Raw genomic sequence first — 17,462 nt, 5'->3', positions numbered from 1 at the left:
TTTAGAATTTCGGAAACGCTATTACCCTGACCGCTGTGGCTCGACAAAATCTGGCTGCATCACGCAAAAATACGAGCGCTTTCGAAAGCATGCAGGCAAAGCAGCCCCTCCAGCGCACAGCACCAAGGGTAATCGCGTTTTAGAAATTCTAAAAACTGATATGGCTATGACTAACGATCGGCTACAAATCTCTAATTGCAACTAAGCGCCTAACTCTACTAGTTAAAAACTTATTAAAAATCAGTTAACCAGCTTACTACTTAAGACGATTCAACGGTCTTCGAGTGTCCGCCAGCACTGGTAATACTATGCCGGAAAAACCATATTTTTACTCAAAAAAGCTTATTTTTGTAATTTTTTTAAAGCGTTCGCTGAAACGCCCGGTATATTGTAGTTTCGTCTGTCGGACATGGAAAACAGTTACTTTGCAGGAACAACACGTGTCCGGCGTTGCATTTGTTGATGCAAGTGAACACACGCGAGCACAGAGACGGCTAATGTTGTATTTTTCGTTTTTTCTTCTTCTTTTGTTATTTCACCGCGCCGCCGTCTTCTAGGTGCCAGGACAAGGACCTAGCTGGCCCCCTTTGTGCCAGCAACTTTCCTCAGACGGCGAGCTACACATTGCAAAAGTCCGTAGCGCATAGCGGTGTGCTTTCGCTATCTAAAACGAGGGCTGCTGTGCATCGCTGTTGCATACACTGTGCACCCCTCTTGTGCTTTGTGGGTGTCCTAGCGCAGGGCTTGCTGCACTGCGCCCAGCAGGTAGGGCCAGCTGTCCACGGTGCAGGCGCTGCGGTCGTCCTGCTCAATGTTGAGCACGGCGATGCCCAGCAACCTCTTCTTCTTCACCAGCTCGGTCTGCGTGAGGAAAGAGCAGTGATGAAGAAGATAACTTCATTAGAGGCCAGAGCTACAGGGCCTAGTTGAAGGGAGCGCCTGCTCAGGTATCGCCCATTGGTTGTCCATAGAGTCCGAATAAAGCCAAACACTCCAGCTGCAAGGGGAAGGGCGGAGAAAACGGGAATAGGTAATGATATGTATAGTGTTACATGTGTATGGAGTCTATTCCTAGAGCTGGGTTGAGGTTTTTGGAAGTTAATGGAGGGATTATATTCTTACGACTATTCTGCGAGCAAATGCTCCACTGCATAGCAACATTTAGATCTGTTCTAAATCTGCCCTGATGTTCGGAAAGCTGAGACCGTGATGTGTAACTTGTCATTTTAATCTGCACAACGTAAGTGGGCTGTGAAGAGACTTTGCCGGCATTGAGGTGAAAGTGACAGCTTGCGCCACTAAGACGGGGCCGGACTATATTAGAGCACCTAGCAACGCAACAACTGTAACAATGGTTCATGACTGTAGCTCGCGCACCAGCAGCTTTCTTACAATATTCGCAGCTGAGGAAGACCTCCAGATCAGGGTCATTTTTGAGGTTAACTGCGAAGATTACGAGAAAGCGGTGCAGCTTTCCTTCGTAGCCGAATGGCAGCGCTCTTGTGGATGCTGATTATAGTTATTAACTTAATTACTGCAGCCATCGTGTATCACCACCGCAGATTATAATCTGATGTCGCCAGTGGACCACTTTGAACAGCCGAGCCCTGCGATGTGCATCGATGTCCACACTCCGTCGGCGCGCTTCCAGGAAGCTATATTTATTCCGTGCAGCTCTGCAGTGACTGAGCATTGAGAAGTGTTCGCGTGCCCGCCGTTGCGCGATACAGAAGTCCCAACCCAAATGTGTTCGCGGTACAAAGTCCGAATCTTATAAATGGAAGACTCAGTGAAGGGGGCATTGAAGAAAGGCGATATAAAGTGCAGGGGCATGCGTCGTTCGAAGCCTGTTGCTACTAAGGCTTTGACAGCGCTGCATGCAACTATCCATACACATTATCTCTGCACGGCAGGCTCGATGTGTGACGCTCACAGCGCCCAGTGCTGATATCGAGCATGCTCTAATGGATGCAAGGAGATGCCTTCTAGCAATTTCAGTCGCAGCGTTGTGTAGAACATAATTTAATGTGATTTTGAATGTTGCCCGAGAAGCCGGCTAAGCATTTCCACTAGCATCGAGCTACGTCAACGTGCATGTACCCCAATTATAGTGACGTCACCGAAACAACAGGAACAACCAGAGCTTGCCTGACGCTGGCCTCATCAGGAATGTGGTAGTCCAGGTTCGCCGGTCGACCGTGACGTTATGGCGCACTTCAGCGCTGGCGCCGACCGGACCTGATGCTCCAGAAATGTTTGTAATTAATTTTTCACACTGCACACTGCTTTTTAGAGTTTATATTCATGATTACTACGGTCGTAAGGCCTCTTTCAAGGCAAAAAAAAAAAAAAACGGTCATCCAATACTTTCCACCAGTAAAAAGTTTTTGGGTGTTCGTTTATTTTTTTATTTGCCTTCAGAAAGGTCTACGGCCAAAGTGATTATCAAAATGAACTCAAAACACGGATGCACAGCGTTAATATTTAATTACTAACCATTCTGCACCGGCAGGCCCTGTCGGTGCCAGAGCTGAAGTGCGGCATGACGTCACTGTCGATCAGCCAACCAGGACTACCATACTCCTGATGACGTCGGCATCGCCGGTAAGCACTGGTTGTTTCAGTGAACACAACCGCTAGGTTGGGTGACGTAACAATACTTGGGGCAAGGGCACTTTGACATCACTAGATGCAGGTGGAAATTCCTAGTGGCTTCTTTGACAACATTAAAAATTATGTTAAACTATTTGCCTTTTAACGCCTGCGACTGAAACATGGTATAGAAAGCATCTCCTTACGCCCATTAAATAAATCATAACGTTTGTTTGCGTTAGAAATTTTGTGTGTGTGTACCCGTTTAAAGCCTATATGAGCGAAACAAAGAGGGAAATTATTCCGAGCACGTTCAGTGTTCGTTTACCTTGAGCACGACGGATGTCGGGCTTTCGAAACCAATCCATTCTTTCTTGTTGTTGAAGGCTGAATCACACTTGGTTTTATTTTCCAGCTTAAAAGTCCACTCCGCCTTGTTTTGACAAATCTTTGCGTTTTGGCAGACAGAGAGAAAGAAAGAGGGCACATATAAGACACAATTACATTGAACTCAGACAACAAAGAGACACAATAAGTTGTTAAACGAGTCTCGCTCGTATTCAATAGACACCTTTAGCATACCGTGTACCGTGTTACCCTCATCGAAGTACCACGAGGCTCGCAGGCAGGCCTCCTGGTACTTCGGTGACGGTAACGCAGGCGCGCGCAGCGCGCTTTGACCGCGGAGGCCACGGCGCATTGGCTGCGTGCGGGCTCCCGGTACGCCGGTACCGGCAACGGTAACACGGCGCTTATTATGCTAAAGGTGTGTGATATGTCTGCACAGCGCCAACCGGCTGCTGCAGCAATGATTAGTATCAGCTCTACCCTGCCGTCTTAGACAATGGGTGGATCGGACTTGGGGGAAAAAGCTATGTAGAAATCACACAGTGACCGCTCCATCATGGCGTCCTCAAAGGGAGCGCGGCGTTTTGGTTGATACTTGACCGTCTGTGGCTAGCAGCGGGTCAGTGATTCCTCGGATAGCGCATGGCACTTGACTCCATAACACGCTCCTAGCCTGTGCCTCTTTAGCAGATTTGTTCCTTCGACCCCCAACCCTGCTCGGGCTTCGCTTATCGTTAAGAGCGCATGTACGAAATACAAATGCGTTTGCAGAATATTGTCTTCCTGTCAAGGCTAAGCTAGTCGTATTAGGGCACAGCTGTCAATAAAAGCTTGGTCTCGTAAGGCTGAACCTTTTTTTCCCCTGTGAGAGAGGGATAATAATTCGTTAAGTTTTTATTGTTCGTTTATTGAGGTAATACAAAGTTCTTGTCCTTGAGGCATGTTTATTTCAATCACCTTAAAAGTCTAAGCCACTGTATGTAACGGTTTTCCGGGCCCAGTCAAGCTGCGAAAGCAGCTTTTTGCCTGGAAATCCTTCCAGTTGTTCTGAAAAAATAAATTCAATTCAATTCAATTCAATTCAACATGTCCTCTTGACTAGGCTCTGGCCTCAGAGGGCGGCGACGGTGCTGCAACAGTTGCACGTCAGCAGTTGCTATCCCCATTAACAGTTACAGAAGAACAAGTAACATTATCCAGAATGTTGTACTATAACTAAATGTAATACGAAAACATATTGTAACAGTGCTGTGCGGAAAAGAAAGGACAGAACAAAAAAAAAGTAGGCCAATAAATTTAAAGGCAAGCACTGAACAGAAGTAACACCAGTATGCTCTGCTGAAGATGCGAGTAAGAAAAAAAAGAAAGAAGATCGCAAGACCGCACGTAACAAAATGAGCATTACAGAAGTAGAAGGTTAAGTACTCCTTAGCCGGTTTGGTACAACTTTCTAGCATTTGCATAATGAATATTCAATGCGCATGTTCTGTCTCGTTCACCCTTATAATCGTCTTAACGTGCACGCCTACTTCGGCTTTGTTCGTCTTAATTCGCATGCGTTAAGACGAACGCAACGGTTTAATCTGTCAGTCAAGCAGTTTATTCAGTTAAGAAATCATGAAATAAAACCTCAATGTGCGCTGAATGTACGAAAGAAAACGCTTCTGCAACACGACAGGGCGCCCTTTGTCAATACCAAGAGGCGTATATATGTAACGCGGACGTCTTGCTTCACAACTGAGGCAGCGGATTTTGACTTGGTGCCAGAAAGGAGAGTACGAAATGCGGGTGAGGGACCTCCGTTTAAAAATCGAATCGGACTGCAGGACACGATAATTATGACACACTACAAAAGCCCATTCGATGCTAGTGTGTCCGTGCATACCCATGTATTTAATGTCTAAAGCAGTATTTATTAAATGATAACATTAGGAGCATCCATACCCTGCCATTCCGAGCAAAAGCATTTTTGAGCGGGAAACCTTTAATGAACGCAATTTTTTATACAATGTAAGATTTCACTAACATTCAACATACCTGCAGATCACCCGACGTCAGTCTGGCATTTTTTTTTCTATCAATGTTTTTTGTTATCGTCAAAGGCTTTCCCCGCTGGTTTTATATGTCAAAAGTGTGTTGTCTGCCATAAAATTCGCTGATTGGCCAAAGTGAAGTGAAGTCAAAAGACCGGAAGTGACGCCACTTCCGGTAAAGGCATCAACAGCTTCTAAAGCTGTCGCATGTTGCCAACACACCTCTCGGTGTAAACTGAAATGACGGAGACAAAGCGAAAAGAACAAATGAACTGTCTTACGGTGGCGAGTGGGACATTCTGGGGCGGGACGGACAGGTCGACGAGGTCGCCGACCTCAACTTTGGTGGCGTCAGCGAAGACGTACTTCTTGCCCACCGTCGACACGGTCGGCACCAGCTTGCCGAAAAGGTGCGGCATGGGACCCAGGATTTCGTTGAGGACGTCAACCTGCCGACGAGCAGGGCCGACCGCCATTAACAGGGAGCGTAGCGATTGAGACGGGGGCTATAGTTTCCAATGGGCATCGAAACTCCCTTAAAAGTCCTGCGGACGTTCAGAACTCTTCAGGACGTCCAAGGGAGGTATAGTGTTAATCGGGGACGGTGCACAAGACCAGCTCACTCCAAAAAAAAAAAAAAGATAAGATGGTAGTGGCGAGAAGCTTGCTTTTTTTAACCTCTGCCCCGACACGCCGATCCACATCTGACTTCCTCCGCACCCATTACTCTGACTCCCGTTTCTTCAGCCGTCTATATGGAAAAATATATTTATTTGTTGATAGTATTTTCTATCAACTGTCCCTGGGAAAAAAATTATGCAGTTCAAGAAGAGTTACAAGAAGTAACTCCGTTAATGTTCTACGAATGTGCTTCTGCAATAGGTGCGTAAATGATCAATTGATTCATGAATTAGAGTGCGTAATTGATCAATAAGTGAATTGAAACATTTGAAAAAAGAAAAATGCGTTCATCGTAGTCATCATCACCTTTACAACGACAACTGCAGGCCAAAGGCTTATCCCATGTTTCTCCATTAACCCTGTCCTTTGCCAGCTGCGGACACCGTACCCCAGCAGTCTTAATCTCATCTGCCCACCTAACATTCTGCCGCCCGCTGCTACTCATGCCTTCTCTTGGAATCCACTCCGTTACCCTTAAGGACCAGCGGTTATCTTCCATTCAAAGTGTCACCACGAGGCTCTCAGAATAGAGAGCCTTACCCACTAGCTTAAGTGTCCTCTCCCATTTTTTCAGTAGACTTCGCTCTATAGGCAGTCTATATACTATTAATAGGCAAAAGGAAAGGTCTATAGGAAGGCAACAGAGTTTGTAGGAAATCTACAGGAGGTTCACAGACCATTTTTCTAAGGGTAGGATGCGATTCGTGGTGACCACTTCTCTGCATATACGCATGCCGGTTTCTCTTGTTATGCGAGTATTAAGCTGCGTGTAAGTTGTGTGTGCCGAAAGTGAGGACTAGGAAAAATTATTTCCCAATAGACGACCTTGATGGGTGCATGGCTTCCATTCTTCTAAGGTGGGCTTTCCCGGGGCAGCTGGGCGCTGAGAGAAAGCGAATCCACAATGGTCGCCGCATTCACCAGCATTAAAGGAGTATAGGCACCTAATTTTAAGTGGCATGTTTTCTTCTCTATAATGATGCATAAGACATTAGTATGCAGTAATTACCATGTGGTATTCTCCTATGACCGCTAAATAATTTATAACCGAATTTTTCCGTTATGGTGTTTAGTTTTCAACAGCCGAACAATGGCTGTGACATCAAGGAGAGGTTATAGGTCACGTGGGGCATGGAAAAACTGCGATATAATCGCTGCTTCATCGTTTTAATGCACTACAGGGCTGAAGCGAGCCGTCCTCAAGAGCCGGAATGACAACGTATGTAGAAGCACCAATTATATTGCCGGTTTTTGTTCCTTACATGACCTACAACCTTTCTTTGACTTCACAGCCATCGTTTGGCTGTTGAAACCGAAACGAAAACAGCACGATAAAGAAATTAGATTATAAATAGGAGGATACCACTTGGTAATCGGTATATAATAATGCCTTACGCCTCATTACAAAGAAGAAAACACGTATCCAAAAGTTAGATGTATAGACGATGTCGCTCTTCTCTAAATGCGGGGCAACTTACCAGCACATTCAAGATGACACTGTGGTACGCACCAGATTTTTGTTCGAGACGTCCATGAATCCGCCAGACTCGTACATGCACGGCGGGTACGCCCTTCCGTGGACGGCGAAATTATGCGTCTCCACCACGATGACGTCAGCGTATCTGAGCGGTAGGGACGCAAGTATAGATCACAGGAGAGCTCAGCTTAGCTTTGGCTTTAGCACAACATTTCAAATTTTTACAATTTTCTTAAAAAAAAAACAATTCGGATGCGCGCAGTTTCTAGCCGCCGTGGTGGTTTAGCTCAGTGGTTATGGTACTCGACTGCTGAGCCGAAAGATGCGGATTCGATCTCGGCCGCGGCGATCGAATTTCTATGGAGGCGAAATTCTAGAAGCGCGTGTACTGTGCGATGTCAGTGCACGTTAATGAACCCCAGGTGGTCGAAATTTCCGGAGCCATTCACTACGGCGTCCCTCATAGCCTGAGTCGCTTTGAGATGTCCAACCCCCATAAACCAAACCACCTTTCCTCGAGGGTTTAAAACTTTAAAGGAATAAACGAGACACAAGAAAGAAATCACTCTCTTGCGTTCGAAAAGATCGAGGTCGAGATCGAGCAGAAAATACGGCATGAAGCGCTATTCTTTTGTACAAAAACAAGTGACAGATAACATGCCAAGCTTCTGTGGCTGTAAGTAGCACTAAGCCTAGTGCACATATGAGGCGCGTGCCGCGCGCTTAATGCCTTAGTGATTAAGGCTGATTAACAATACAAAATCACTTTCTTAATATCGAACAGCTGTCGAGGCTGGTGATTACCGACGGGCGTCAGGAAATAATGAATGAACTTGGGTTTGATCAACGCCTACCCGGAAAGTTGAATGTCTTCTCATATATTACGGAACACAAGTGAAACACGGTGCGCCATTTTTTTTTTTTCCAGATGTCCAAAGACAGTGTATATCCTTTACCGCTTCGCACCTGCCGGCGAGTCTGCCATGAAGTGGCAACCGATATAGTGAATGCATGCGTCATGCGTCGACCTACATTTTCAAGGCGGTGAAATTGTAGGCGTAGATGACAGTCGGCGAGATGTGGGCTATTATCTTGAAAGCAGCGTCGCCGAACTCCTTGCGCACCGCCTGTAACAGAACGAGTACACATTTGTATCTATCATAACGTCACCCCTTCGCTGCAAGTGTAACGTCCGCGTCTATTTACAGCGCCCGCTTCGCCGGTTCGCTGCTCCCGTGCAGTTGCAAATTTAAACGCTCCTTATACACAGTTTCGCACTCACAAAATAAGTACGCTGTTTAATCTAAACTCAGCGTTAGAGTGCCCAGAAGGTTGCTATTTGAGGAAACGAATGGTGATCCACTTCTCACACACTCTCCCCCCTTTATCATTTAATGTCGCCGCGGTGGCTCAGTGGTTATGGTGCTCGGCTGCTGAACCGAAGGACACGAGTTCGATCCCGGCCGCGGCGGTCGCAATTCGATGGAGGCGAAATGCTAGAGGCTCGTGTACGTGCGATGTAAGTGGACGTTAAAGCACCCCAGGTGATCGAAATTTCTGGGTCGTTTTTAGACGTTAAACCCCGTAAACGAAAAACGTTTATCATTACCAGCTGCTGCCTGTGACGTTATGGCTGATGCCTTGTAACTTATAGCCCAGTAAGCTGGCGATTCGCCAGCTCAGGCGCCAAGAAGTAGCTGACCAAAGAGTAAATGGTATGGTATATTGGTTAACGTCCCAAAGCGACACGTGGTCTACGAGGGATGTCGTAGTGGAAGGCTCCGGATTGTTTTTTAACTACCTGCGGTTATTTAACGAGCAATTCCGTCGCACAGTACGCGGGCCTCTCCATCGAAATGTGGCCGCCGCGGCCGGGACTGAACCCACGTTTTCGTTCTCAGCAGCCGAGCGACCTAACTATTGAGCCACCGCGGATTCGAAGGACAAAACATGAACACGGAATTTAATCAGTGTAAGTTACGATCCGGCTCTCAGCTTCTTACAGCTACATCGGTTAAGCCATGTTTCATGTTTATACGGTGTCGGTGTCGGTGCCGTTGACATCACACGCCAGGTACAACTCATCGCGCTCATTAGTGAGAACGGAGTGACGTCACGCACGAGGTCATGCTCTCGCTACACTCTGACCGGTCAGAATGGCAATACCTGACAGGTCCGATAATAATACAATAACGTGACGTCATTACGTTCTGATTAATGAGTCCACCCATATCCTTATGAACAGATATGGATGGAGGAAAAGGGGACATTGTGTAACCGTGCTTGTTTAGCGCCCAGAGTTACCGAAAACTCCGCCAGGCATCGGCATTTCAAGCTGTCGCTGAATTTCGGATTACCGCAATGATAAATATCGTATCTTTTTTTTTTCCGCCGTTATGTACAGGCCTCAGATTGTAGGTTCTGCAAGAATGGTCCGCAAGCCTCAAGCGGAACGGAAAGTAAAACAACCGTTTACCGGCCTACAGCCAATAACGTGTGCGCCTAGACTCGCTCTGATAAAGTGCATTTCAATTTGTTTCTGGGTGCAGGCTTTCTGTCCTGCAAAGACAGTGTGCGGCCCAAAGCGCAGCCCTAAGGCAAAACTGCCAAGAGAAAGTGTACAAAAGACGTGCTGATCTGCACGAACGATAAAATTTGAGCAAGCAGTTGAAACCCCGAGAAAACTTTTTTTACATGGCAACGAAGCACATTCATTATAGTGGTCCTTGTGGGCTGAACATAAAGCGGTCCACTGGCAACAGTTTTTGAAAGGCAATTAGTAGTTCCAGTTTCTTTTGAATAGGCCATGCGTGTAACTCCAACGTTAAAAAATTTTCCACAGAACTAAACGTGTGGCTCGGATGCGAAGTTACGTTGAAACTGGTAGACCACTGCTGCGCGCTTCACTGCGACGCACACACTCTGCGCAGTGTTCGGTATCAAGGCACCCTACAGTCCACCGAGGTTCCTGTGGGTGCGCGTATGCACAAGGTCACTTTCGCGGCTCACCCGGTATAAGGTGATCTCTTTTTGAGCGTCGACGGTCGTCCATATGAATGCGGCGCCGTCCCACTCTGCGTAGCTGCTATGCAACGTCTGGGGGATGTGCGCCACTTGCAGGTCCGCCGCACCCGCGGAAGGTGCAGGCTGGAAGCGCAGGCCGAACATCACCTTCAGGTCCGTCGCGCGCTTTAGCTCCAGCCAGTCCTGGACGGTGTCCACTACGAGAAAGCGGCGGTGTATGCGCAGTTTAATAATGGGCGACCAGGAATGAGCAAAGTGCCGGCCTCGTACGCCCCGTTGCAGAACAACCAACGATTCAAAAGGCCGAGAATTTCGCAGCACCGGAAACACCCGGATATTTCCACCCACTGCCTATGGCCGGCTATTGGTACTTGGCCCAAATAACTAGAAACGTTTCCAGCCGCCGCGGTGGCTCAGTGGCTATGGTGCTCGGCTGCTGGCCCAAAAGACGCGGGTTCGATCCCGGCCGCGGCGGCTAGAATTTCTTTGGAGGAGAAATTCTAGAGGCCCGTGTGCTGTGCGATGTCAGTGCACGTTAAAGAACCCCAGGTGGTCGAAATTTCCGGAGCCCTTCACTACGGCGTCTCTCATAGCCTTAGTCGTTTTGGGACGTTAAACCCCACAAAACCAAACCAAAACCAGAAACGTTTCCTATGGCTGCCTACACCTGTAGATTCAGGCGGATATAATTTTCTAAAGACAACTAAAAACATATGTATGGTTCCGAAGCTATAGCTCTAGTGGCATAGATTTTTCGATAGCTGGCAATAAGTACCGCTTTGGGCGTGTATAGATCATAATAAAAGGCCACAGCTTTTTCCATAGACGGGCCGTTTTTGTATGGAAAATGGGCCAAAAAATAACTGCAGGCCAGTGAAAGTTCGGCACCGGTGACTATCATGGGAAATGAACTGCATGATTGATCGGGTGCCGATGTATTCGTATAGTAGACCGACTGCGTGGCCATTCGGAAAGTCGCTAAGGAGTTGCATAGAAGGAGCAGGTGTGTCACTAAAACGCCTCTGCTTGCCGTCTGTCTGTCTCTCTGTCTGTCAGTACAAACACATGATTACAGCTCCCATCTATGCCTGCTCTCTGTACTGAATGGCACGCCGTCTATTTGCTGCAGTCAAGATGTTTTTGATCTCAGCCACTGCGAAACGTCCCGTAGGGCACCTGACTGTTGCGCCACTCGCGGCATCCCAGTGAACAAAAAACAGCCTAGTGCTTCATAATTACTGTGGTAAAAGAAACATCACGTGGCGCCATTGTATAGTATAGCTGACTTCTCACATCACAGGCGGCGCCCTTGTCGGCTAACTATATAGAAGCTAGCCTGCGGTTGCTACAGTTGTGAGCAGATTTCGATTCGAAACAGTGTAACGAGCATGATTTAGAAACTGTGCAGCCGTCCTACAGGAGCAACGGCCCAGTTCCTAACAATTGCTCCGCTTTCAGCGTGACTCCTACCAGGCGGCGCTCCGGTGCCGGTTCTCTGCTTGATGTTCCCCTGGACGTCGACCTCGAGGCCGTCGTAGATGAGGTAGGAGCAGCACTCGACGCACAGATCGGAGCGCGTAAAGGGGGGCGAGAACGTCGTGCTCATCGTCGGATCGAAGTAGCACAGCACCATGGGACTTGGCGTCGGAGTTGGCACTGCGTTCACCGTGCAAGCAAAATTATGCAAGAATTCTTATCAGGTTATGTTAAAGCACGGATTGAACACTCTGCGCTAGTAATAGGATAGGGCATCTAGTTTTCAGGCGGTGAGTTTTTATTCGACAGAATATACGCAAAATCCCCAGAAACAAGTGTAGTGCCCATCTTGTGTATTTTAGAGTATAGGGTGGAATTAATGGAAGGGTGAGGGAGGCGGCGCGATGAGCGAGATATTATCCATTGGAAAACACTGCCGACCCCAGACTGCTGTATACTGAAGGATGCTCCAACTGTTCGCGGAATTAACTACTTTCACAGCGAACGCTGTTTAGGGGAGGCTTCCGCGTTAACTTGTTAGCTAATCACAATGTTATCAAGGTGACCCGGAAGCAGATAGACTAGAAATTTTTCATGAGTGGCTGCGCGGTCCATGTGAGACTTGTGGGCCGGGGAAGGAAAGACCGCTCAGGGGAGTGTGAGCCGTGGGATGATCATGTGACTCAGGCGGCCTAATCCAAGGCTGTCTAGGGAGGCCTCCGGTAAACAATCTGGCATGGGAGGGGTATGCCGAGTAGGTACCGCTGTCACATTTTTGCCTAGGGGAGGGTGAAACATTGCGAGTCATTTATGAATGAAGCGAGAGTAGAGAGCGTGGTCGGAAGAGTAGACACTTACGCGTTGTACGGTCACCTGTAAAATGACGAAGTATAATGACGCGCAAATGTGCATGTCTAAAGAAATACACAAGAATACATGTGTATATGTGTGATCCGAAAACCTTGCTTGACGTTCAAAAGCTAGAAAGAGTTCAGAATTTGGCTGTTCGTTTTGTTTTCAATAACTATGGGCGATATTTTAGTGTAACGAGCGCGAAAAAATCTTTGGGTTGGGACTCACTTCAAAAACGTAGGAAAGTACTGCGTTTAAAATTATTTCATAATATATTTCATTCTAGAACTGGAATAGACAGAACCAAATATATAGCCAACCCTGATTACGTGTCTTTACGTAGAGATCATTCACTTAAAGTTAAAGAATACAGGTGCCGGACTGACCTTTTTAAAATGTCTTTTTTCCCCAAAACGGTTTCGGAATGGAACAAGCTGCCTGAGGAAGTAGTGTCCATATTATCAAATGATTCATTTTCTTCCATGCTGTGACATTTTTTTGTGTATAATAATTCCGTGTTCTTTCTATCTCATTGTTATCTTTTTTTTTTTGTAACCACCTGCACGCGGTGGCATTTGTGTACTTTTTCTTCTACCCCCCCACTGTAATGCCAGCCAATGGCGCTGTGGGTATGATGATAAATAAATAAATAAATAAATATATGGTTTTGGCATACCACAGGAAAGTTGCCACACGATTAATTACAAAAGTAGCCTGTGCACTATGTCGTAAAAAGGTGGCAGTCATTGTATTGACGGAACAAGGCAATGCGGGCATTAATTTAACGGTTGATGGGTGCCACGCCAACTGGCGCTCCTCGCCTTTGAGTACGCTTCTGAGTTCGCGTTCCGCTCCCTTTGCTCCGGCCTCATTTAGCAGCGCGTTCACTATAGCGTCGGGCGAAACCAATACAGTGACGTCATTTGCCGCACCTACAGATATATACCATTTGTCCCTGCATTTGCTCTGCTATAAACAGAGAGGACGCCACATATCAGTCGATCACACGACATATGCAGCGGGCCGTGCCTCTCAAAATTTTACGATTGTACGCAGTAAACTCATTTTATCAGAAAACGTTCAGGAAGTTCTTTATTTATAACGGTATAGGTCGGTTTCTGATGTCCCTCAACCGTTGCGTATGTTTTAGAGGGACATGTGTTCACGAATGACCTGAAGACGTCCTATAGAAGAGGAGGGAGGTTAAAAGTGCACGTGCAACAGACTACTGAACATCATTTCGGAAGCTACGGCTGGCGACGACGAACCGGATGCCGAGTCTACGGGGCCGCTGGTACATGAGCGTGCTTCGTGACTGGCTGGTCACAGCGCCGGCGATGCGCCACAATTACTCTGCCAGCGAATCAACATTTTCACACCTGCAGAAAGGCGCCTGCGTTCGATCACTGCTTTCGCTTGTAGTGTTACATTATTTTTCAAACAAAAGTTTCATAAGACGCCCCTCATAACATGATTAAACGCTGCCGCGGGTGACTAGGACATCGTTATAGCCACTTTACCAGCTAGTCATCATTTACAGCATAAATAAATTCTTGTCATTAAAGGGACACGCTCCTTGTAAATAGCGCACATTTTCTTTTGATGAAGCGAACATGTAACAAAGAACATACGCGGGGACAAACGGGGTAAGAAACTGCACTTATTTACGAAAGAAATATTGCGAAAAGCACTCACCTGAGGAGAGAGAGATAACGTATGCGAGGACAGCAATGAGCACGAGCAGCACGAGGAAGCCGCTGAAGACGGCGTACACCATGTATGTGAACGGCGGCACTGACATTTCCTCCCTGCGGCAGAGAAGGGGTGGCGCTCGACTCTGAGGCTTAATAAATATTCGGGTGGCCAGAGAGCTAAAAGTCCGCTTAGAACGTTGGCGCCTGTAAGGATCTCTATTTCCCGATTTATCTACACTACTCTTTGGTAATCGTGCGAACGCCACTTCACACATATACCCACAAGGACCCCAGTCAGTAAACTACTGTCGATGCGATGCGTGTTGTAGCTTCTGTCGATGCGTGAAGTTAAAATCGCAATGCTGAAATGGAATCGGTGCGGTCAGTAGAAGGCGGCTGAAGGGAGGGGTCGGAAAGGGAGATCGGCGGGGAATTAGCTACTGACAGTGTTGAAGGCACGTCTCTTGGCACACGTCTTGGCTTGCATATTTGGCGTACATAGTTAAGGCCGCGGAAGAAAGGCAAGAGTGGCATCTGGAGCCAAAAGGAATGTTGGATACACTGCTACGAAAGCAGTTTGGTGAACTGTTCACCTGTGCACAACGAGAGAGTCAGAATGTAACCTTCACAAGAAGACACCATGACGCGCTCAAAGAAAGAGAATGCGTCGAGCACAGCATACAGGTCGGACACTAAAGTGGCATAACTCACCGTGAGCACCAGAAGTACTCAAGCAACCCTTCCACAACGTTATGCATTGACCAAGAAAATAAATCACCACCTCATTACCAGGAATTCGGGACAGCGCCCAGCCAGTACCGCTAAGCCTAGCGGCCTATCACGTTCAGCTCTGCATGCCACTCGGCCACTCTTTCTTTCGTCACGGATGATGTGAACGCATTATTGTTTAATGTTCAAAGCTACGCGCCACGTCGTGGTAGCCAAAGGAACTAGAAGCACTTTTCTTAAATTCCTGATACTAGTAACAACGCAGAGACTGAGGCGTATGAGAGGGACACCCGAACGTGTAACTTTGGTACTCACGCATCGATGTATGACGGCGGTGTGGTTCCTTCGAATTCTTCGGGCATACTGACCGTGCGCTGGTACCATGGCTCCTCTTCATCCGGAAATATGATTTCACTGGAATTGGAGATTAATGGGAGATGATTTCGCCCTGCAGTGGATTTTAGTGTGGCCGATGCTGGATATGATGATGATGGTGATGATGAATCTCTAGAATAGTGCACTAGGTGGTGTGTGCAGCCGCAACGCAAACGATATAGGGAGCTTTAGCGTAATATAGCCAAGAAATAAAGTTATACTGTGAGAGTGAACAATCATGCTTTACCTTCACTTGCGTACCATGTATTTGGAAGCGTTGAGTTACTTTACGCGAAACATCCTGCGCATGTTACATGACTACGTAACAATACAACTACCTATAACTAAACGCCGTGCAGTTTCCAACGTAAATCGTTTTGCGCATTAAGTAGCCATGACAGAAAAAAAGCTGTAACTGAGTAGGCGCTCCCAAGCTAGAAAGATAACGCGTACCCGGCTAGGACGGCCTCTGCTGGCGTCAGTTTTAGCGGTGGTTCCGGAGGTTTGCCGTCCTTTGAGACACCGATCTGCAGGGTCCTGGTCACGCACAAGGGCGAGTCCATCAGGAAAAAAGTAGAAAACACTTGAAATACCCAAGAACGTTGGTGCCCAAGCCCATCTGCTTCCCAGTGATAGCGCTAACCACATGCGCAAGGACACTTGAGAGCTACATGGGAAGAGAAGAAGGTACTCATGTCGTGATCTAAGTCAATGACATGTATTGTAGGGGTGTGGCACAGCTCACGCCATTTTAAGTTTTTGTACGTTTTATACATTGTACTCAGATACATTCCCATGATATGGTGATATTCGTACTTTCACACACATTACATGGAAATGCACAACTAAAGTCAACCTCTTAAAGTCGCCCAACGCGGCGCTGGTGCTGTGGTAGGTGACGCTGGACAGCGGCGCTCTGGGAGACCAGGGGGCGCTAGGCGCCATCACGGAAGCTACTGGAAATCTGGACCGAGGACTCCACCCACAATCCGCTCCGGTCTCGTTGCTTACAATAAAAGTTACCTCTCTCTCTCTCTGTTTTTGCCCCGTGGGAAGTCCAAGAATTAGTTTTTGAAAAAAAAAGGAAATGGAGCAGTAATTGTCTTACATTTCGGTGGACACCCGAACCGTACCGTAAGGTAAGGCAGGAATTTGGAGTGAAATAAGGAAATCGGAAGTCTGAGACTTTTCTACATTTCGTTCCCGGCGAAATATACTAACAAAGCCACCCTCACCAGAGCAGTAGAACGCCATAGCGGCAGAACGCCATAGCAGTAGAACGTCATAGCGGTAGAACGTCATAGCGGCTGAACACCATAACGGCAGAGCGCCATAGCAGCAGAACAGCATAACAGCACTTGTAGAACAGCACGAGGGAAGCAGACGGCAAGAAGCAGCACACACAAGTACCGCTACAGAGCCACATAAGTATGCTGACTACGCGCTGTTCTATGGGTGATGAGAAAACCAACTCGCCCAAACAGACTCAAGCGACATGAATGGAACTGCATCTCACTAGAACGCCATAGCCGCTGAGTTGCCACAGCGGGCTCTGGTTGCGACAAGAAACGCAGGGATGCCGGGAAAGCGCGCACAGCAAGAGGCTCACTTTACAGTTTACTGCGCCGTACTATCTGATGCTTGAAAATGCCTCTAACGCATGCGCATGTTGACCCCTTCCTACTCGTTCGCATGCTTACCCCTTCTTGTCGACAAATATATCTTTGGGGGTGTCCTGGCTTTGTTGTGCGCTCCTGCGGTGCAAGGAAGGAAAGAGCGGCACACTTAAAAATCCATCGTACTAGAACGCCATAGCCGCTGAGCTGCCACAGCGGGCTCTGGTTGCGACAAGAAACGCAGGGATGCCGGGAAAGCGCGCACAGCAAGAGGCTCACTTTACAGTTTACTGCGCCGTACTATCTGATGCTTGAAAATGCCTCTAACGCATGCGCATGTTGACCCCTTCCTACTCGTTCGCATGCTTACCCCTTCTTGTCGACAAATATATCTTTGGGGGTGTCCTGGCTTTGTTGTCCGCTCCTGCGATGCAAGGAAGGAAAGAGCGGCACACTTAATGAAAAGGAAAAAGCAAGAAAAAACGAGCAGACTGGCCGTACTGAATAAAATAAAGTGTGCTTACACTACAGGCGAAGAGCTGTTGGGGCTGTTCGGCTGATCCAT

General features: G+C 47.4%; 1 protein-coding gene across 1 annotated transcript; it reads right to left on the bottom strand.

Annotated features, from left to right (window-relative positions):
• Positions 1–661: 661 nt before the first annotated feature.
• Positions 662–17,462, bottom strand: LOC149364419 (uncharacterized). The gene is made up of 13 exons (XM_089568693.1): positions 17,422–17,462; positions 17,268–17,321; positions 16,982–17,035; positions 15,735–15,818; positions 15,222–15,320; positions 14,179–14,291; positions 11,626–11,811; positions 10,141–10,352; positions 8,164–8,258; positions 7,165–7,276; positions 5,255–5,422; positions 2,921–3,040; positions 662–861 (listed from the first exon to the last, which is right to left on the bottom strand). Exons 1-13 carry the CDS (start codon positions 17,460–17,462, stop codon positions 733–735), a joined length of 1,467 nt encoding a protein of 488 aa, XP_089424819.1. The 3' UTR covers positions 662–732.

Source organism: Amblyomma mixtum, chromosome 2 (genome assembly GCF_055824585.1).
Source record: "Amblyomma mixtum isolate Tamu chromosome 2, ASM5582458v1, whole genome shotgun sequence".
Lineage (NCBI taxonomy): Eukaryota > Metazoa > Arthropoda > Arachnida > Ixodida > Ixodidae > Amblyomma > Amblyomma mixtum.
This window is presented reverse-complemented; position numbering and strand designations above follow the sequence as displayed.